Source organism: Myotis daubentonii, chromosome 4 (assembly GCF_963259705.1).
Source record: "Myotis daubentonii chromosome 4, mMyoDau2.1, whole genome shotgun sequence".
NCBI lineage: Eukaryota > Metazoa > Chordata > Mammalia > Chiroptera > Vespertilionidae > Myotis > Myotis daubentonii.
In genome coordinates, this window is record NC_081843.1 from 112,015,658 (window position 1) to 112,038,252 (window position 22,595).

The 22,595-nt window shown below is 46.3% G+C and overlaps 1 protein-coding gene across 2 annotated transcripts; it reads right to left on the reverse strand.

Moving 5' to 3' along the window:
* Positions 1-3,187: 3,187 nt before the first annotated feature.
* Positions 3,188-20,801, reverse strand: DNAJC21 (DnaJ heat shock protein family (Hsp40) member C21). 2 transcript variants are annotated; one of them, XM_059694965.1, is made up of 12 exons: positions 20,488-20,801; positions 16,142-16,235; positions 14,553-14,676; positions 14,130-14,252; positions 13,456-13,760; positions 12,458-12,609; positions 10,564-10,651; positions 8,042-8,200; positions 7,355-7,397; positions 6,312-6,484; positions 4,367-4,439; positions 3,188-3,672 (listed from the first exon to the last, which is right to left on the reverse strand). In XM_059694965.1, exons 1-12 carry the CDS (start codon positions 20,582-20,584, stop codon positions 3,508-3,510), a joined length of 1,596 nt encoding a protein of 531 aa, XP_059550948.1. In that variant the 5' UTR covers positions 20,585-20,801; the 3' UTR covers positions 3,188-3,507. The 2 variants fall into 2 exon arrangements, with proteins under 2 accessions (XP_059550948.1, XP_059550949.1); XM_059694966.1 differs by lacking the exon at positions 20,488-20,801 and adding an exon at positions 16,736-16,760.
* Between the last annotated feature and the right edge of the window lie 1,794 nt (positions 20,802-22,595).

Here is a 22,595-nt window from a genome sequence, read left to right on the forward strand (position 1 = left end):
AACAGTTCAGCTGTGAACATCCACGTCAGGCTCCCTGCACATGTGGACACAGGTCCTCAACAGCCCTGCTTCCCAAGCCTGAAGCACGAGTGTGAATGCTGCAAGGGTTCAGGATCTGGAGAAGGGGCCGACACACAAACGAAGACACTAGACAAGAAATATAAATTTAGAAATCATGGGGGAGCCAGGTGGAAACTTCTCTCTAGCGGAGAAGCTCCCCAAAGCCCTGAACTGATTAGCATTTATTCAATTTTAGATACACATCTTGCCCTCCGTTAGCCATGGCAATCCGGTAGCAGACAATCTCAAAGGTCAGTCAATATTAATAAAGATTTACTTTGAGACTATTAGGTCAGGAAATTGCTTCGAGCCACCACTATCATGATAGAGCAATCGGTGCATAGCTTTAGCGCTTGCTAAAGCTCAAGGTTCACCAGCCTTCCGAGTTCCTTGTTGCACTTGCATGATAGTGTTTGACAATAGATAGCTTCTGGCGCATGAGTCTCCTGAGAACCTGTTAACCACAGACCCTCCCTCTGCAGGTCAGGGGTGGGTCTTCGAGCTGCATTCTGACAGAGCCCCCAGGAAGCCCGCGCTGTGCGCACTGAGAGAAGTGACCGCAGGCATGACCTAGGGTTGCTGGGTCAACTTTCAAAAATCATCCAACGGGACCAGTTTTATTCCCAAAGAAATGAATGTGTTCACTTTCCTCCACCCTCACCAATACTCGATCTTATCAGGACTTTTGCCTTTTGTCAATCAGAAAGCATGAAATGAGGATTCAATCCTATTTCCCTCATTATTAGTGACAATGACCACCATTGCAAGTTGTTTGACCATTTAAGCTTTCCCTGTTCATATATTTTATCCGTTTTTCAAATGCAGTAGTTCTGTTGTCTGAGGACCCTGAGGGCCCAGTGGGGAAGGGGGTCCACTAAGTCCTTCCTTTTCCAATTTCCCATCGTGTGACGTCCGATTTCCTTCATCTACTTTAACACAGTGACTGGCTGCAGAAGTGGATATGTGGATCCAGCTGTCTCCTGTTAAGCTAGACATTACAGAGGTTTTCAAACATGTGACATAAAGCCTCTTCTCATTAAAATTGTTTTGAAAAATAGCTGTTTTCTATAATTGTTATTTAACATGTATTTTTAAATAAATTATTTAAATTTAGTACTTTAATGTCTAATGAGTAAATACCAATAGAATACCAATAACCTACCACACAGAAACCCTTTGGGATTCTCAATTCTAAGAACATAAATGGGTCTTGAGACCAAGTCTGTGAACTGCTGCATGACTGCGTGCTGTCACCCAGTCATTGGTTTGGAGGAGGTTCTTGTGTTTTAATGTATTCTGGACCCTAATCCTTTGTCATACATGTACAGCAAACATTTCTCCCAGTTCGGGCTTGTCTTTTTATTTATGGTGCCTACTGGTCTACAGGACTTTTCATTTTGATTGAGTCCTATTTTCCTGTAGTGTTGTACTTTTTCTAAGTACATTAGGAAGGAAATTCCTATAAAACTTTATGCACATTTAATGCAACATGTTCACTTCTGTCTAAAAATATTTTAACTGAAAAAGATTTAACTCATTTCAAATCACCATTATGTAGAAAGCTTTTGTATTAAAAAGCACTTATATATGTGATTTTATTTGACCTTCAGAATAATCCTGCATGATAAATGGGGACAATATTATTATGGAAAGAACTGTGTCACAAACAAGGAAAATGAAGAGCTGAGAAGTGAAATGATTTCGCAGTGTCATGCACACAGGATCAGCAATGAGATCTAACTTCCAATCACAACTGATGAAGATCCCTTAAAAATTATGGCTGGTTTTTGTCAATCAGAATAAAAGTGACAAGTAACCACAATCAATCCTCACATGAAGCAGAAACAATTAAATGCCTGCATGGTTGGCACAGGGCAAGCAAGGGAGGTCTAGAGGGCATTTGCGGGACATTCAATGCCTTTCAAGATGATGTCCTACTTCCTACTGCATAATAACATGTGACTACATGCCTACCTGTGCATTAATATTCCTATTTCATAACTACAGGCAATTTGTCTAGTTCAAGTTAGAGAAAGGTGGAGTGTTCAGATGGAGCCTGGGAGAAAGAGACCAAAGACAGAAAAGTGACCAGTATTTTCCATGAAGAGAGCAAGGAAGAGGGGGAAAAACAATTAGGAGGAAGTAGTGATAGAAGTTAGACACAGAAGGGGAGGAAGGTAAAGACATATATATCTAAGGGAAAAAGACAAAAATGAAAGCGTAAGGAACGAAAGCACGGAGCCAAGTCCAGCACAGATGTACCACATCCGTACAACCCCCGAGGCTGTCAGAAAGCCTTGCATCAGGGGCTCGCTCTCCAGTTTACACGTAACCGAAGACTCCTTCCTTTGGAGACGCAAGGAGAGAAATAAGCTCACTGAACGGAAAGTGAGGAGTTCGAAGAGACTTTCAAGACCAATGAAAAGAACTGCCTATTTATTTAATCCATCCTAAAACCGACTCATCACTGAACATGTTTGACCACACTCACTTGTAATGACTCTCCATATCTCTTTGGATTTAATATTCATCTTTGCTACAGAATAGAAGGCATAAATAGCAACTTTCTTAAAAAATCTTTCATTAAAAACGTTTTTCTCCATTGAATGATGTAAAAAAACAAAACAAAACATTTCTAAAAATAGTGATGAAAAAGCTCAAGGCAGAATATCCCTAGTTAATGTATCAGTATAAATTCTGCACCATCTGCTGTGCTGACCCATCACACTTTCCAGCTGTCACTGCGCCTGAGGAGGAAGCGCCGTATAATTAATTTGCTTCCACCTCCACAATTCAAATCAAAGCAAGAAGCCAAGCTGCATGTCGATAATTACCAGTAAAATCTCAAACTGAATCAACATACTCATACCTTGGAGAGACAGTATTCTTGAAACACAACCATATATGTTCACATAGTTTCTATCTTTCATTGTCCTCGAGGGGGAAAATACATAGTAATTAACAATAGATTCTTTAGAAATAATTATAAAATTAGAACCAGAGTCATGGTATCAGGTGGAAAAATAAATCTATGGCAATTTTAAAACAATCTGGAATCATTGACAAAAGCAGTAAATCACATAAAAACACTTAATGAGAAATTCACAAAATAAAACAGAGAGGGGCATTTGTATGTGTTAAAATAATTTAATTCTCCCTGTACATTCTGTCCGCATGAGCCAGAAGAAACCAAGAATACGCACTTTACAATATTTACCTGTTTTGAGATATTCAAGTCCGTTCAGATGGCAAAGTAGAATTCAATCACTAATGAAATGTTTAAAAATATATATATTAAACAGAAAAATGTTTTTACAAGATAAAAAATAATCTTCCACATGCAATAAATCGCAGATCACTGAGACTTTAACTCTTTAGATGATTTCAGTTCAGTTTTTGGTTTCAAAATCTAGAGACAATCAGAAAGAAAAGGCGTTGGCAGAATGCCTATCTGTTTTTGCGTTTGTCTTTCTTGCTTCGACTACTTGTTACACCATTTAAAGAAGACGACGAGGGCGCTCTTGCATGCCCCGTGGCCTTTAGATGGTCAAACAGTTTATTCCGGGATGGAAACTCGCTGTGGCAGGTGGTACAGCTGATCAGAACGTCACTCTGAGAGGGGGAAACCAATAATAAAAGCAAGTATTATCTGAGAGCAGTATGTTTTCATGTCCTGATTAAATATCAAACAATCGCAAAATAAAGATCTTTTAATAAAATGGACAACTACCAAGACAGGCTCAACAGGGGCAGCTGTTCCTGAAAGTTAAGTCCCATTAACCACCACCGTCAACCTTACGAGTTCTGAGACATGCAATAGCTGCCCCCCTCAGACTGGACCAGCCGTGGGCAAACTACGGCCCGTGGGCCGTATCCGGCCCGCTTGAAATGAGTACTCTTTTATGTACTGATGTTTACTTTGAATTTATATTAGTTCACACAAACACTCCATCCATGCTTTTGTTCCGGCCTCCGGTCCAGTTTAAGAACCCATTGTGGCCCTCGAGTCAAAAAGTTTGCCCACCCCTGGACTAGACCAAGGCTTTACAGTTCAGAATAATGGGAACAGAGCAGGAACTGTTCACACAAGCTGGTATTTCCCATACGTGTCTAACTCCTTTAAAGGAAACAATGAGGGTGGCACAAGTCTAAACTCCACATTGTCCAGGGAAAGTGCGGACAGGCCCACACGTATCAGCAGGTGCAGAGGGCTCACCGAACACACGCACACGTTCGGAAGTGGAACTAGGAACCTGGGCTACAGCGCTCAAACCCCGGACAGGCTCCCACAGGCACAGTGACCTACCAGGGTCTGCGGCCCAGGCACTCTGACAGATTTCTTCGGATCTTTGGCTTTCTTTCCTCTGGGTGTCGGAACACTGGCAAATAAACGGAAGAATTCAGCATAACCCAATAATTATCATTTTGCTCCCAAGATGACCCAAATGAATGACATGCACTTTAATGGCTAATTCATTCATTTTAATGGCCATGTTAATTAATTTTCACATTTCAAATAAATAGCTTTAAAGAGCAACTTTAGAGATCACATTTTATATCAGGTTTGTCACAATAATTAAGAAATTTACCTAAAATGGTTGAAACATAAGCTAAAACGAGACCTGTCAAATTCTCTAAATTTTCATACTGTGTGTTTTTGTTAAAAAGCAAAGCACTTCATATTCCATTTGAAGCAAACCATCGTCACTGCCAACCAGTACCACACAGATAGTCTGTGACATTAAGTGTGGCTCCTGCAAGTGCTACTTCTTGGACCAGATCCCGCCTGTCTCCATGAAGTGAAATGAGGAAAACAGCGACACTGTCATGCACTTTCCGTAGAGTGACATCTGTCCAAGGGAGAGGATTTTCTTTGTCAAGAGACTGTCCTTTCTGCTGATTAGCGGGCTTCCCCGGACTTTCTCCCAGAAGCTGCCGCCAGGACAGCCGTCCACTCCTGGTCCACTTTCACTCTGAGCTGTCCTCTTCCCAGCCCTCGAGGTGAATGGTAGCTTCCCCAGTTATTTCATACTCCCCTCATGTGTGCTAACCACGTTCTTAGGATAAAATCCAAGTGCAACTACACAGAACAGACAGCCTGGGTTACAGGGATGAGCTATGACAATGCTGCCTTACTATTCTTCAAGCAGAAACCAAGAATCTGTGTTAAGTTAAACGGCCCATACAGGCACACATCATTCTATTGCACTTCCCAGATGCTGTTTTTACAAATTGAAGTTAAGACCCTCCACAGCAAAAAGGTTACAACGGCTTTACTGTGGTGGTCAGGAACCAGGCCCACAATGGCGCTGATTAGGGTGTAACACAACATCGGCAGCATTCAACCAGCTTTGAAAGCATCAAGGAAAGGACATAATGGCATACATGCTACAGATTACAAGTTACTAATTTACTAAATATCATCATAGATATGCCACAAATATACCCAAGAGCACTTAGGGTGACATTCCTAGAGAACAATTTATCATGTTATGAAAGACAGCAGCTGCATCCCTGAAGCTCAAATTGAAGAGCTTTATTTTTTTAAAAGGACTTTATATCCATGCAGGTTTTTTAATGAACTTCTCACTAGGTTACCAGCGTCACAGGGGCCCCAGAAAGGCAATGGACACCCGGGGGTATGTGTGAGTGTGTGTCTGTGTGAGAGTGTGTGTATGTATGTGAGTGTGATTATGTGATTAAGTGTGTGAGTGTGAGACTATGTGTGTATGTTTGTGTGAGGGACTAAGAGTGTGTGTGTGTAAGAGTGTGAGACTGTGTGAGTATGAGAGACTGTGTGAGTGCGTGTGTATTCACACCCCAGCCCTGACACTCCTCAGCAGTGAAGCCAGTCAGACCAAGTCCTGAACAGAGAGCAGCTGTCACAGCCTGTGGATTCCGGCGGTGATGCTCCAGCTGAGTGGGCACAGCCTCGTCAGCAGCTTGATCGCAGGGGGGCCTGGGGATGACTGACACAGGGATAAATACGCGCCTCAGCGGGATAAGGGAACAAAACTGGATCAAAGCGACTGCTTCCTGATTTTGGCCATTTGCTGAAATGTCTGTGAGCGCGTCCTCTGGCATTCTCTCCAACACCCTTCATCTGTATACATGTGTCTGGATATATACACACTGATAGACACATCCACTTCCCCCCACCCGTCATGGGAAAGAAGCTTCTACTTGACATATGACAAGATACCCTCACCACCAGGATCAAGATGGAGACAACCACATGCACCTTGGCCTACCTTCTCGCTTCACTTTTCGGGTCCTCACACAACTGACCAGCCTCTGGGACCCTGACACTCTCTTGGGGACCACCTTCTAATTCTTTGGCACTGTCTTGATTTAAGTTGGTATCTTCTGGATCAACTTTCACTCCTTCTCCTATTCCATTTTCATTGCAATTATCATCATAATTCTAGGTTATAAACACATGTGCATTACAAAATAAATACTATAATAGTACTGGCTTCTTTGGGTTATTCGGCCAAATAGTTACAATAAACAATGACAATGTCCCAAGCCCCCTAGTTAAAGTGTATCTTCAGGCAATAAAAAGAAACAGATAATTTTAAAACATGAATGCTCTCTCTCTGGTATTTCACCATTTTCTTTATGCCGTTCTATTTAAGGGAATTGAGCATCCATGCATTTTGGTATCTGGAGAGTCCTGGGACCAATCCCCCACAGACACCAAGAGAGAATGGCAATTCTTGAATTTGGACCCCAGGCATGAAATGCTTAAACTACTTAAATTTCTGAGTATATCAACATTCTTTCAATAACCACAATCATTGCAAGTTTCTAAACAAATGTTTCTTCTGTGAAATTTTAATTATGTTTTCAACAGAACAAACTTGATGATACAATGAGAAATCCCAGGGGTCACGTGTCCAGGTATTTTTTTAAATACGGTCACTCAGCTAATTAGTATTAGGAGAATTCCACATGCAAAATTTTAAAACATCCTGACAATAATAATTAAATAAATTAGCTGCATATATATATAAGGGGGGGGGCTTAAAAAAGAAAACATTTTTCAACTCCTTTTAATCGTTTTACAATTGACATGAAATTAGAGCAAAAGTCCTTCTCCTTAATACTATTCTCCTAATACTAAGGGTTTCGCTAACATTAAACAGCAAATCTAGAGTTGTAATGCTCTTGAATTTGGACCCCAAGTATGAAATATTTAAACTACTTAAATTTCTGAGTATATCAACATTCTTTCAATAACCACAATCATTGCAAGTTTCTAACCAAAAGTATTCTCCTAATACTAACATACCTGTGCTGGTTTCTGTTTCTTTTTCTTCTGTTTTTTAGAAAGCCTAAGAGCAAATATAAATGAAAATGTCAAACACTTGATTCTAAAGATTTATGAAGTAAAAAGAAAAACAATTAAGCACTAGTGATACAGAGAGAAATAAAAAAAATTAAAATTATAAATATCATAAAGCATTAAAAGGAAAATGATCACATTATTTTAGAATATTGTAAGTGGCTCAACTGACAGGAATTAGCATATCAATTACCTAGGTATAAAACTGCTTTTAAATATAGTCATAATACAGTGTGTAAAATTATATTTGATATCATGTGTTTACCTATTTCAATACTATAAAGTTCCCTTCACTAGAAGAAATGCAGAAAATACTAGCATCACAGGCTGACTTCTTCGGGATACAGCAGCCTCTACAGCAGTGGTTCTCAACCTTCTAATGCCGCGACCCTTTACTACAGTTCCTCATGTTGTGGTGACCCCCAATTTCATTGTTACAAATTGAACATAATTAAAGCATACTGATTAATCACAAAAACAATATGTAATGATATATGTGTTTTCCGATGGTCTTAGGCGACCCCTGTGAAAGGGTCGTTCGACCCCCAAAGGGATCACGACCCACAGGTTGAGAACCGCTGCGCTACAGGCAAGCCCAGCGTGGCAGCATGTCTACGAAATCTTTGGAAGTACCTTTGTTTGGGTGCATCCTCCACTTCTTCCTCAGAATTGGCATTCAGCAGATTTTCATCCGTCTGAGATCCTGAAAAACTTTCTTCCTCCTTCTCCAGCTGTTGTTTCAGCAAGGCCACCATTTCCCGGTGCCTCTTGGATTTTTCGTGATTCCGCATGCTGAAAGGACAATGCAACTGAGTAACTGCGACAGGCTTACGTCAGATGTGCCAAGTGTGGCTGGGGGTGCGACTCAGTTAATGTTCTCCTTTCTGATCAACCAGGCAGACGTTCGTGACTACGGAGAGAGAGCACCCTGTCTTCTTGGACCTCGGGCCCTAGGAACCCAGCACTCCATCCATGTTCCTGCACCCAGAATTCCCCCTCCTTCTGTCCTTTCATCTGTTCTCCCTTTTTTCCCCTCAAATTCTCTATTATTTTTATTTTCCAAGTCTTTAAATTCAAGCCTTCTCCTCTATTTCCTTTAATCACTGATTACTTGCAGGGGCCTGGAGCGATGACTGGGAAAGTACAAAACCACACTGTAACTTTAAAAGGAGACACCCTGGATTTGAGAGACGGTGATGTGAGGCCTTGACGTAGAAGAGTTTACCTCCTCATGCTTTTTTCAGCAGCTGCCTTCCACCTTCTCTAGAGGCATCCCCCTCTCACTCCCACCACCTAAAAGTGAGTTCAGACACGTGTGCCCCTGCAAACTCTGTGCCCCGTGGCCACTAAGTAACACTACACAACATGGAGTCGACAACCCTTCGGCTGTGAGAGTAGCGACACTAGAAAGCAGGAAACTTGTGTCTCTGTCAACACTCTCTCATCTGCTCAAATTCTCGTGTGCTTGTTTGGGTTGCTGCTCTCCCCACAACTAGTATCTCCTGCAGATCAAGGTTCCTTGGAGAAATGGGAACATTTCGTGCCAGATAGGAAGTGCTCGGCAATGACTGGGCATGTCAAGGACACAGGAGCAGGTGGAAGGACTCTCACTAACCACTGACGGGAAACTGGAGCAGGAAAAGGGCAGTAACAAATAGAAAACACTGAAAAAGTCCCTAAACTCAGACTGACACAGACAGGTCCACGGGGAAGTGAGGCTCCTGTTTACAGCAGAAAGCCACATGCTAATGACCATGTGACACGTGTAACGCAGTACATGCCCCTCGACTGGGTCCCAGATCCAAGTGAGAAAGATGCCACACGGGACACGACGAGGATCACCTGACGAAAGTGGAATACGGCAGGAAATGACAGAAGTGCCGTGTCAGTGGCACCCGTTTCCTCCAGCTGACAGCTGCACTCTGACTGTAAGAGAATGCGCTTAGGAGCACTGCACATGTCCCGTACTCAGAACCGTGTGTAGCGAGAACAAGCACACGCACATGGGGCAGCCTGAGCAGCCGTGAGTGGCGTGCTCTACACTCTGTCCTCGCGACTGGTCTGTGAGTTCGATGTCACTTCCAAATAAACAAGACTTTCTAAACCTCCTTCCCGGCGTCTGTTTCCTGCTGCTGCGTCTCCAGCTCGCCCACTCCTCACTGCTCCATGACCTCCGCGGGGCTCACCCCGACAGACCGTTTCTGACGCCCACATCCTCACTGTCATCCCTTGGTCCCCTTTTCTCTTTTCTGCACCTATTTTGCTTTTTCCCTTGCTGGTTCTACATTTCCCCCCATATTCTTTACTCTCCTTAAACCAGTACCCGTTTTAATACTTCTGTCCCCACTGTCCTGTACGAGCAAGTCCTCCGCGCTCTCCCGCCTGGGAGCAGGCCTGTGCTTTTCCCCTCCCCTTCGCTCTTTTTCCCTCAGGTGTAGTACCTATATTTCGCTAAGCAAAATAAGCCAGTCAGAGAAAGAGAAATATCATATGATCTCACTCATATGTGGGATATAATGATCAACATAATTCTATGAACAAGAATAGATCAAGAGACAAATGGTAGGGGAGGAGGGTTAGAGAGCAACCAAAGGACTTGTATGCATGCATATTAGCATAACCAATGGACACAGACACTGGGCCGGAGGGGGGGGGAGGGTGGTCAATTGGGGAGAAAGGAGACATATGTAAAACTTTAGACATCATAATAATAAATAATTAAAAAACAATAAAAAATAAGAGATCAAGGAACCAATAAATAAAGCCCCTCCTCCCCTCAGTAAATGAGTAAATGTCCCCTTGAAGGACACGGGGAAGCTCCTGGTGGCAGCGATGGCCTATATGGCAGCGATGGCTGGCAGCGAGTCTGCCACCAACAGAGAGATGGTGTAGCCTCTGGGCCCATATGACCGCACCTTCTTTGCCAGAAAAGCAGCATTTCTTTCTGAAGACCACGTGCATGTTTACAAAGCAGCTGCCCACAGGAATGCTGGCATGACCGATCACTCCAGGGGCTGACCTGCTGCTACAACGGCCTTCTCCCCAGGATGCTGTGAGGACTAGGGAGCTGCTACCAGCAGCATTTTCTTTTCAGGACTTGCAAAGCGTTACCCTCGCCTCAAAAGAAAAGGTGAGTTCAAAGACCTCAAACTTACGCCTTTTCCGTCTTGAAAGATTTGTCACACGCTGGGCAGTACAGTCCCTCATAAAGCTCCACGCCATCGGCCTCGTCGCTGTCCTTCCCTGCAGGAAAGAGTTCGCAGTAAGAAGCCTGTGCCATTCGAACACAGACCCACAACATGCTAACAAAACGTTTACTTCCTTACCAAGGAAAACAATGACGTTACAGGATTCGAGCTGACCCTTTAAAAGCAACACTAAATTATAAGAAATGAAAAGTCCCTTTAACTTTCTATTTCTCTTTATAAGTCTACTCAAAAGACAAAAAATTCTCAGAACCCTGGGAGTGAGCAAAGTTCAGAAAATCAGAGGTCCATAGTTCTAGCACAAAGCAACTTTTTCAACAAGGTGTTTTTAACTTACCTCTTGAGCAAGATTTGGTACAAACACATTTATATAACTGTAATCTATTCTTAAATGCTTAAATAAACTTAGCTCACAACATTCTGTCATTATTGGACAAGTCATAAAATAGCATACTACATGTAAAGTTTGACACTGTCTCTACAGACTATTTTTTATAAGCCTGAAGATTTATTACACTGGAATAATTACTACCAATACAGTCCAAAAATCTAAGCAATTAAAAAGCGCAATGAAGTCTTTGCACAATACCATCTTCTATCTTTATAGGAAATAATATTAAAAGTGATGTTAATATGGTTCTGAAGGACAGTCTCATTAAAATCATAAATGATCAGAATACATGCAAAGTTCAGCATATGGTATTACTGTCTAATTATGGGTACACTTTCAAGATATCATAAACATGAAATAAGCTTTGATTAATCAAAGAGTTAATAAAGAATGCTGGATTTGAAGCCAAAATCTGGATTTAAAATGGTCATATACACCCAGGCATATGCCACAGCTTCTGTCTTAGTTTCTTCTTTAGGAAAATGCAGCCAATTATATGAGCAAAACCTACATTTAAGGGCTATTGTGGGAGGGTCAAGCAGCAAAATGATGTATATGAAAGCATGTTATAAATTATTTAACTCTACGTAATTACACCACCTCACGTTTGTAGAGTGTTTATAATTTCCCAAACACTTTCACATTTACGTCTTATTTATTAATAAAACATTCCATTTCCTAGTCATTTTGATTAATTAAAAGTTGGTCATTTTATCACTTGGTTTATTAGTCTGAAAAAGCACACCTGTAGGTATGTCAGTGCACCAAGCGCCTTCTATGAAGTCAGAAATGAAAGGGAGAATCTACCATGTATACACACCACACAGGTTCCTACACAACATCAGCTTTTCTGGAAAGAGCTGCTATGAAAACGTGACCTACTACTTAACTGCATTTTTTAAAATAACCAGTCTGCGGTCACATCACACCTGTCAGCATGTTCACCTATTTATCAACATACTGGAGGCCCGATGCACGAAATTCGTGCAAGAGTAGGCCTTCCTTCCCCGGCTGCTGGCACCGGCTTCCCTCACAGCCCTGACTTTGTCCGGAAGGTCTTCCAGAGGACGTCCAGTCTAATTAGCATTATGCTTTTACAGATGTATACGGCCAGAAGCACAAATTGTTTAAAACATGGTCAGAAAAGAGTTTACCAGAATTAGCCAGCTTCAATAGACAACCTTTCCTTGGTCCACACAGTATTGTTTTTCATGTTAATTATCTGTCACACTTAAAAACTGGGAGATGTCACATAAAAATCCAAAGTCCCAGCTTCACTTAAACCAAACAGATGTGAAAACTCTGGCAATAGCCACTGGAACGGGTATCCCAGGTTCTCCTCCCTCCACGCTCCCATTCCACTGTCTTATCCCTTTCCTGGCCCCTGTGAGCACCCGAGTGCATCCTGTGCACAGAAACGTGACTTCCCAGCGTCCCGGTGAGTGCAGTTACCATCCTGTCCGTCTCTGGGCTCGTGCTCCTCCCCTTCGTCTTCCTCGGAGCCGTCTCCGAACTCCTTCTCGTACCGCGCCTCCATCTCCCGGAGCTCCTTCTCCAGGTCGGCCAGTGCCATCCAGCTCTGCTCCTTGTACTGCTCGGCCAGTCTAGACACAAACAGCACAGTCTCCGCACTGCGCTCCCCGACCCTTCAGGCTCCGAGTCCATCCCCAGAGAGCTTCCTACCACCCCCACCCCACCCCCACACTGTCAGAGCTCACTAACTTCACACCTGCACCGAGTTAAAGGGCAAAGTCACTGGAAATCTGTTAGCTGTCCTGGTTGATTTTAATTGCTCGACTAGATAATGGGTTTTGTAACTCTTAGCAACTCATTAAATGGTTTCAAGTGATGTTAAGTTGTAAGTGCTAATTTTCAAAAGATGAGGGATGGGGCAGGACGAATTTTTAAGAAGTCATTTCTTTTAGAGAATGCTGTAATGCTCTGGACACAATGCTTTTACAGTAACTCAAAAACAACAACCCTTTAAAGGCACCAGAAGGACCTAGACAGCTGAGAGTACACCGACTAAGAGGCAGGCCTGGGCGGCGGTTAAAAGCAAGGCCCTGGTGACTCCCCGGGTCCAGCCCGCCTCTGCGATTCGCTGGCCGTGCGACCCTGGCCTGTCTGCCTCGCACCCGCGAAGGAACGAGGATACAAACCAGCACTTGCTCCCAGAACCGCTGGGAGAAAAGCCCGGAGCGGGGCCTTGTGCAGGGCGAGAGCCCGGGGCCTTAGTTACTATTAACTTCCACAGGCGTCTGGAAAGGTCTCAGGTATAAAGGGCCTCGAAGGACAACATCCAATTCAAACACCTTCTCACAGATGAAAAAGCACTGTGCAACGCCAGGATTTAAACGGTGAAGCCAAGATGCCTCAACCCGACGTGGAGGCACCTCCTGCTGTGGCCCCGGGCCCCCCAGGGCCCCGCACGGCCAGGCCCCGGCACGTACTTGGCCTGCTTCAGCTTCTGCTGCCGCCGCATCTCCTCAGCTTTGCGGGCCTTCTCGGCGTTCTGCTCCTCCACCAGCCGGCGATGCGCCTGCACCCTCTTGTCTCTCTTCCGAATGAAAGCCACCAGCTGGCGGACAAGCTCATTCTTCTCCTTCCTCGCCTTATCGCGAGTCTTCTTGTTTTCTTTCTCCATGGCGCGTTTCTCCCAGCGGTTGGAAGCCTGTCGGGTATCATATTCCTCTTTCCAAGCGAAGTTCTTCTGCGTGCAGAAGCTCTGCCAGTAGGCGTAGAAAGGGTGGACTACCTGGCGACAGAGAAAACAGGCAAAACGCTCGCCTCTATGTAGACTGGTTTCGGTCAGGCAGCAACGTTAGTGATGCAGAACATCTTTCCTATTTAAAACATTGCTATTAATCAAAGGCGAAGACAATCCTCTTAAGGCTTTAACAAAATCAATCACTATTCAGCATGAATTTAATGAGGAAATGAATGGGATGGAACCACAGTCAATTAGGAGGGAAAGGTCAAGAAAAGGGGAGGCTGCTGGGAAGAGAAAGGAAGCAAGTCACAGGATAGGAGCGGGAACTAGGATCCATTTTTACAAATAAACAACCAGGATGTGCGACGCACTGATCCACGCTAAAAGCGTACAACAGCCGTGCACACTCCTCACCGTGTCATAGTCGCTCTGGGAGTCCCCGAAGGTCGGGAAGTCCTCCGCATCCTCCTCCAGCACGGATTCCAGCTCTTCCTTCGCAATCATTTCAAACACATTCCGATACACCGCGTAAAAGCCCTAAAGCAGGCGACAGAAACACACATTCCCACACTTTATAGTCTAATCACAGAGTGAGATTTTAAAATGTAACGTGAAAAACTTTACTGCTGAAGGATGACAACCCCAAACTCTGTCCGTGTAAGTACATCTACGTTCCAATTGGAGGTTTTTAATATGCGGGTACTTTAATATGAAGGCAATGGTGGCTTTTTGTTTGTTTTCAGAATGAACAGTTTCACTTTCGATTACAGAATTCTCTGCATTTGAGAGTCTCACTTAAATGCTTGGTAAGAAATGGTAAGGGAGTCCACGCCTTACCTTCTCATCATCTCCATAGCCAGAGTAGCAGGTGACGGTGAAGAAGTGAAGCAAGTCTAAGCTGTCATCTTGATATTCCCCATCAAGCCCACCTTTGAGCAGAGCCTCTCTATGATTATCATACCTGAGCAGACGAAGAAATGAGCAGCGTCAGGGAAGGCGAAATGCATAAGAATTCAAAAGGACTTCTTACTCGGAAACAGCCAGAATGCTATTGCAGTCCATTTTAATGTGTCCAACCCACAACCAAAAAATTTTAAGAAAAAAATGTCAACATGAAAAGACAATTTATCATAAACTTGCTGGTTAAAACTCTGGCTAGCCCACTACCAGCATATATAGCACTAGCCAATGGGAACAAGGGACTGTCATGCGCCAGGGAATCTCCACGCCACTCCCCGCAGGTGGCTGCAGTCCCAGGAAAGAAACATTCCTGAGCAGGACGGGGTGGACATAATCTCGTCCACAGACTACTTACAGACGTGGGATCTGAGAATTTAGCAGCATGAACTGAAATCACTCTTATGTCTACGTAAACAATGGAGTAGCTTCACGCACATGCAATTACCCACAGAACAACTCCGTAAAGTTTGCTAACAGGAAGCTGAGGCTCAGGGACATTGAACAGCTTGGTGTCCACAATCATAAAGACTGTAAGCAGCAAAGCCAGACGTCAGAGCCAGGTCCGAGCACCGGGAGAACTCAGAGGGCAGTGCCGCCTGCACACAGCAGCAGAGGAGAAACATTAGGCCCCTCTCTGTGATTTCCATGTAAAAGGCGATTTTATAGGAACTTCCTTTACAGCCTTTCTCTCTGGAGAGCGGCCGTGGGCACACTGGCCCCGAGGACAGGCACAGAGCATGTGAACCACCCGGTCTGCGGATGAGCAGCAGGTCCTGCAGTTACAACAGGCTCAACACCTATCCCTCTGCGGCGAAAGTCCCAACACAGACACTGTTCGGATATGATATTCAATGACCAGGTCATCGTTAACAAAAGATGTAGAAGCTTAACTCGATTTCTTTATAGAGTATAATTGTAAGGAAAGTATTACAATTCTTGTATTAAAACACTGTACCTGTGTGTTAAAAAAACAAAACACTCTGATTTTATTTATTTTAAATGATGAGGGAGAGTTGTGTCCCACATATTTCTGCATTCACTGGTTTATTTCTGCATGTGCCCTGACCGGGGATTGAACCCACAACCTTGGTGTATCAGGATGATGCTTCAACCTACTGAGCAACCTGGCCAGGGCTGTACTGTTTTTGAAAGACAAGTCAGCATGCTTCCTTGTCTGACATCAGAAAACTGTCACACACCAAAGAGACACCATTTAATGAGAAGTCACTTCATATATCAAAGTTAAAACTATCTTCACTGCCAAGCTTTCTGCATCAGGAGCTATGAAATCAGACAGTTGGAGTAGGAATTCCCTCCTACTCAAATACTGCATTGTATATGAGTAGGTGACAGAAGTCTCAGAACACACCAAAAACCATTAACGATTTAAATGTTTTTAAAAACCCTCTACTGACAATTCTTCCCAACAACATACACGAGGACGAGAGGGACAGCGTGCTGCTCACCATGCTCTTTCCTGAGGGTCACTCAACACGTCATATGCTGCTTGGATTAATTTAAATTGTTCAGCTGCTTCTGCGGCGTTATCCAGATTTTTATCTGTGAAAATAAAGTCACAGAAATTCAGTCATCAAAAAAGTAGGACAAAATCTAAAATCACAAAGGCCAGAAACACATGAGGAGTGTGCAAAACAAAGGAAAACCAGGAAAAGGCAGAGATACTGGACGATGGTTAATAATCAGAACCTAAGTGTCTACTCGAGTAGAAAGCTCAGGCTTCCCTAAGCCTGGTGCCTCCCGCACTCACCCTGAGCCCTCACCCTGGGTCCACAGATGGAAAACCCTGAGTAGCGTGCACCTTCTTTTTAGGAGAAACAAAATATACATATATAATTGGTTAGGAAGAACTGCTATTATTTAATGCTAGGTTATACTTTCTGTTCACAGCCTGTTTGTCTTCCTGATTAACATATACAAAAATAAAGTTTTAATTAGCTATACTAGTCTTCTTAGCTGTGTTTCCTTAACCATGGAATTCAGAAAGCAACTTTGCCTCAAGATGGCAGCCACCTTCCAAGACGACCCCCAAGAACCCCCACCTCCTGGCATCGCACCGTGTGGTCCCCAGGGGTGGTGTGTCTGGCCGACAGCAGGCAGCAGTGTGAGCAGTGACATGGGGGATGGCACGGTATGGCGCTTCTGAGATGTTCTGATGAAAGACAGCAGTTTCCATCGTGGGCTCTCACTCCCTCTGGGCTCGCTGCCATGGCATGACGACACCCAGGTGGCGATGGAGAAGCCACGCGGTGAGAATGAGGCCTCTGGCCGTGGCCAGCAGTGACTGAGGCCTGCCAACACCACGTGAGCGAGCTTGAAAACAGGTGTCCCAGACAGTGAAGACACAGCCTCTTAAGAAACCCTGAGCCATAACCACCCAGCTAAGCTGTTCCCAGGCTCTGATCCTCAGAAGCTGTGTGAGTCCATCTGATGAATGTTTGCAGTGTTTGTTGTTTTAAGCCCTGAGTTTCTGGTAGTTTGTTACACAGCAATAGGTAACTAATATGCTCAGAAAGTAAACTATTTGAATCCAGAGCACACCAGAGTTCTTTAAGCTATAGCTCCATAGTTGCCCTCTAAGAGGCGAGAGGAAAATATGACCGATGTGTATGCCCTACAATAGTCTGGCAGCCTTAGGGCAAGGCATCCTGCCTCCTCCTCTCAGGTACCATTGCACGGATCCCACGTCCTTCAGGTGGTTGGTTGTCTGCTCAACAAGTAACAGTGACAACACTGTCTCAAGGCAGCAGTTGGCCATGGCTCTTTTTGCTAAGATGCTTTAGCACAAAAAGCTTTCAATATTATTTTAAAGCTAGAGTCCTGGTGCATGAATTCGTGCATGGGTGGAGTCCCTCAGCATGGCCAGCGATCGGGGCCAATTGGGGCCGTCTCGTCCAGTCCCGATCGGGGCCCCTTAGGGCCAACCAGCCGGGGGGGGGGGGGGGGGGGGGGCCACGGGAGATTGGCCAGCCACAAGAGATTGGCTGCGGGAGTGCACTGACCACCAGGGGGCAGCTCCTGCATTGAGCGTCTGCCCCCTGGTGGTCAGTACGTGTCATAGCTACTGGCTGGTCGTAACGTTCTCTTAGGCTTTTATATATATAGATCATGGTCCCTTAGAACTGAAAGGAGGACGAGAGTCCCCCTCCCTGTTTGTGAGCATACAATGCAGGTCTAAATCCATGTCCACAGTGCAAGCCCATCTGAAGCAATAAACATCTCTCGGGGCCGCAATGCTTACACTTGGACGCCAGCTGCATGGTCAGGAGGATGGAGCAGGTCTTGGAACGTTTCCTCAAGCAGCTGGAGCTATCAAGATGGGCCACCTCTGGATTCGTTGATATGTGAGATTAATAAATGGCTCTGGCTTAGCCACTGTAGGCAGCCTCCTGTCACCTGCAGCTAAACACAAGCCTGATATGCCTTGAGGGTGAGAGTCCAGCTAAAAATAGTCATGATTTCCAAGTCTTCCTCAAATCACTAATAAGAATCTTGTCAGATAAGTAAAAAGCACAGTTGAGATGGAGGCTGAGTGGCAGAACACGGCAGCAAAACAAAGCAGGTGACTGCTTGGGAGTGGAGGTGGGTGGCTCTTCTTCACCTTTTAATCAGCACCACACTGGGTTGTCCTGCTTCTTCCCACTCCCTTCTCTCCTCCCCCAAAGAAGTTTGAAGAAAGCTAAAGCGTTTAAATGCATAAAACCCACTAATGTACCACCTGAAAATAAGATCTAATCTCTCACTGAAACATCTTTCTTAAATAATTTTTTTTCAATCTGTCATATGGCTTTTTATTTCCGTTAAACATGCCTGACCTGGTTGACTAGCAGGTTGAGCTGAGATCCAAAAGCATGAGAGCGTGAAGTTAAAAAGCACTAATTTAAAAAATGGAAAGCCCACGTGATGTATTATTCACCAAGTGCAAAAAGCCACAGGCCTTGCGAATCCAGCCATCACAGTTTAAAAGGCATTCATTCTCACATCATTCTCTGTGCTTTTCTCTTCACCCACTATGCTTTTCCACTCCCTTCCAAGCCTTTATACAGTGCCTTCTGGAAAATTCCATGGACCGTGCCACTTAAGCCAGGCTCCCTGAGAAGGCTGCTTGCTTCCCTCTCAGACTCCTTCAGCCACACCCTTCACAGGGCAGGTTGTGCGAGAGCTGGCGTGACAAATAGCATTGCTTCCTGATCCATTCATTGGCCATCCCTTCTTCCCCTCCTGTCTGCTCCCCTCCCAACCACTGCGCTTACGCACGGAGAATCCTGGCACCTGGCTCAGCTTCCACCCCAGGTCCTGGTGGTCATCCTGAGGACTTAATGTCCCTTGGCCTCCAGTCTTGCCTGCTCCAACCTACTGTCCCCACGACAGCCAGCGAGATACTTGAAAAACGCAAACCTACCATCTCGCCCCTGCTCCCGGCACTTCACTGGCTTCCCAACGCTCTCAGGTTAAAATCCAATCCCTAGTCCAGTCCCCACGCCTTCAGGACCTGGCCCGACTCCCCTGGCCGTCCTGGACTCGGCCATGCTGGCTTTCTGCTGCCCCCTCCACCTGTCTTCTCTGTGTTCCCGCTAGGCCTCCACGGAGATGTCCATTCTAGGGAGGCCCATCTCTCCCACAAATACCAAAACCCAGTCCGGGCCGGTACCTGTGCTCAGGGGCACCTGTTATTTGCCTTCAGGCTGCCCTTACCTCACCGACTGACATCGCCCTTCTCCTCGCAGTGTCGCCCCGACGACCGCATGGGCCAGCAGGGCAGGGACCACTCCTGTCTCCACCCACTGAGCAAAACTGGCTAAACCAACCCATGTTTTCAGACTTTGGTCCAGCTGTCCACTGGGCCACGTGTGTCCACCGCGTGCTCTTCCCCATTCGGTTCAGCTCACCCTTCCCTGGGTCATCCTCGGGGACCCAGGCTCCTGCCAAGGGGAAGCCTCACAGCCCCTCAGGACCCAGGGGGGCTCCCTGGCCTCCTGCATTCCCGGGGGTCACCGGTTCGTCTATCAGTCCAATGGCCAATTCCGTGCGCTGTGCTGTTCTGCTTGCCCCGCATGTAACTCTTTTCTGCGTGTGAGGCATGTTTTCCCAGCAAGACGGAGGCATTTCAGAACCCAGTGACTTGCCCATCCCGGAGGCTAGAAACGTGCTTATTGATCAGTGCCGATAGGAAAGCCCCTTATCAGCCTGGAAATGCCGAGATCCCACTCCTGCCTGAGCTCCCCGGGCTGGGAGATCACCCGGCCACACCGTCACCCCGGCCGGGGCTACGGCATGAAAACCACGCCAATGAAGACACTTCTGGGTCAGATACAAACTTCACCGGCAGAGGGGTCCTGGCCTCGGCCTTGATTTCAAGGGGACGGGAGCCATCGTTACACTAAGTGGCAGGGACTCCGGGACCAGTTCAGGGAGGAGGAAAGCTCGAGGAACCTGGGCGCAGGGGACTCGGGGTCCCGGCGGAGGGGCCAGGGCCGCCTCACCCCGCCGCCCGGGGTCCGGGGTCCGGGGTCCGGGGTCCGCGAGGCGCTGGGAGGAGCCAGCGAAGTCCCCGGGGCGCGGTCTCCCCACCCAGCGGCCATAGGGGCTCTGGGCACCGGCGGGGTGGCGCCTGGAAGGGACGGGGTGCCGGAGCTCGAGCGCAGCCTGGGTGGAGGGCTGCGTTCACCGGGGGCGGGGGTGGGGGGGCCGGCGCAGGGGCCACGGGCCGGCGCAGGGGCCACCGGCCGGGCACCGGTGTCTCGGGCACGGGGTCCAGGGCGAAGGGAGTTACAGGGCGGGACGGCGGAGTTACCCGGGTGCCATTTCAGGGCCAGCTTCCGATAGGCCTTCCTGAGCTCCTCCTCGCTGGCGTCGCGCCGCACCCCCAGCGCCTCGTAGTGACACTTCATCGCCCGCGCGGGCGGGGGGCCGGGGCCGGGGCCGGGGCCCGGGGCGGGGCAGGGACCCGGGCCCGGGCTGCAGTGGTGGTGGCAGCACTGACTGTCCGGACTGTCCTCTCTCGCGGCGGGAGCCGGACGCCAGCACCGGGCCAGCCAGCGAGCGCGGCGGCGCGGGGCGGCGGAGGCGCGTGGCCGGGTCGGGCGGCGCGGGCTGCGGCACGCGGATGCGCGGAGGGGGCGGCGCCGGCGGCCGCGGCTCCGCATGGGAGGAGGGCGGGCTCTGCGCCGGAAAAAGCTGGGGGAAGGAGGCGGGGCCTCGGCGCGGAGGCGGTGGGGAGGCGGGGCCTCCGCGAGGAGGCGGGGCCACGGCGGGCGGGAGGCGGGGCCACGTGGCTGTCATTGTGAGGGGCACAGAGGGCGGTCAGTATGAGTGGCACTAACTGGGCGGCCGTCCTGGGGGTGAAATGGGTGGAAGAAAACTGGAAAACATCTGGTTGTGGTTCTGATGATAATTTCTTAACTGAGCCCCGTTTTTACAGATGAGGCGACTCATGCCGGAAGTAATCCAGTAGTTTGCTCAAGCCTCCACAACTAACCAATGCCAGAATTCGGTTGGACGGAACAATTAAAAAACACCAGTTTTTTAACTCTTCCACTCTCTTCAGCTGCCATTTAATGAGACCACTATTTCCCATTTTGACCAATAGGCATAGGAATAACATCAAATAAGATAACTTAAACTAAATTTAAGAGAGAAGTATCACTTTTTTAAAATAACATACTAAATGTTTAACCACCAATATGGATGAAATTGTACCGACCCCCCATCCATCACTCCTTTCTAGCTAGCCTCTAAACCACATTTCCAAGATTGGTTTAGGTTAAGAATTGCAGTTAAAGCATAGTATTTAACTAGGTCTTCCTGATCTAACAGATACATTGTATTACAGGATGGAAGATCTGTACAACTGTTCCAAACAATTTGGTAAGGTGTCAAAATAGTAACCTAATTCTCATTAAAATGCACCAACACAGCAACATATTTCACTGTAATGTGGAATGTTCACATACATCAGCTACTAGTAGGCTTTATTTGTAACTCACGTATCGTTAGAAAAGGGTGGGCTCCCCGACACTTATTGTAAAGTTGGGGTGCTGAAAGTTTAGGAAGATATATCCTGCTCCCTGCACAATCAAAACAAACCAACTCTAAACTTCACCAAGTTTATCCACACAGCACGATCCAATCAAACCTCTAACTTGTGCACTTGCCTGCTTTCCAAAGAAAGAAAGTACTATACAACCTTGGTTTTTAAATTGCTAGTGCATAGTGCCGGAAGCCGGTCCATCCTTGCTGCTTGACACAGTCGCTGCAGGAAAGAAACATCTGCACAGCATATGTTTCAAGGGACCTGGCGTATATAGCATACTGTTCTTAATATGTTTGCTCCCCTTAGCGCTGTGTTTTAACCAAGGTCACCTCTCCGAGAAAGGTTGTTTCCCCAGGTAGGGATTTTTCCCTGAAGTCAGGGAGGGGATAAAACTCCTTAACTAAGTGCCAGGCGGGTAGTTAATCACTTTAACTACAAACAATCATGCTTAAGCTACATAATCTTTACTACCTGGAATGGAGATGAGAAAAGCCCTAACCTTTGCAATAGAAATTGACAGGATTAAAATCAACTGGTATAAATACGGATGTAACAAGACAATAAACACCAGAACTTCGCTGGAGATCCTGGACAGAACTTGGCTGGAGATCCTGGCTAGAGATCCTGGCTAGGCTGCTGATCAACTGAACGCTGTCTCCGTGTCATTCCTTCTTTGCCGACTCCGTCCACACCTTTGGGGACCCCTGGACCTGCTGGGGTTGGACCCCAGCAGCATAGGAATTGAGAAGTTTGAATGCAGGGAGAAATGGGAACATTCCCCCCTCTGAGAATGGAATTGTGTGTTGGGGGTGTGTGGGGAGGGAGTAACAAAGGACTTTTTTCTTCAACTACATCTTATTTTGCTTACA

What these genes read in the sequence shown, in the direction of transcription:
- DNAJC21 (XM_059694965.1), bottom strand. Translation starts at nt 20,584, where the DNA reads ATGAAGTGTCACTACGAGGCGCTGGGGGTGCGGCGCGACGCCAGCGAG. An exon ending in GGCCCTGAAATGGCACCCGG is followed by an intron (nt 16,236 to 20,487) that starts GTAACTCCGCCG and finishes TTATTTTCACAG; the next exon opens with ATAAAAATCTGGATAACGCC. An exon ending in CCCAGAGCGACTATGACACG is followed by an intron (nt 13,761 to 14,129) that starts GTGAGGAGTGTG and finishes CTCTGTCGCCAG; the next exon opens with GTAGTCCACCCTTTCTACGC.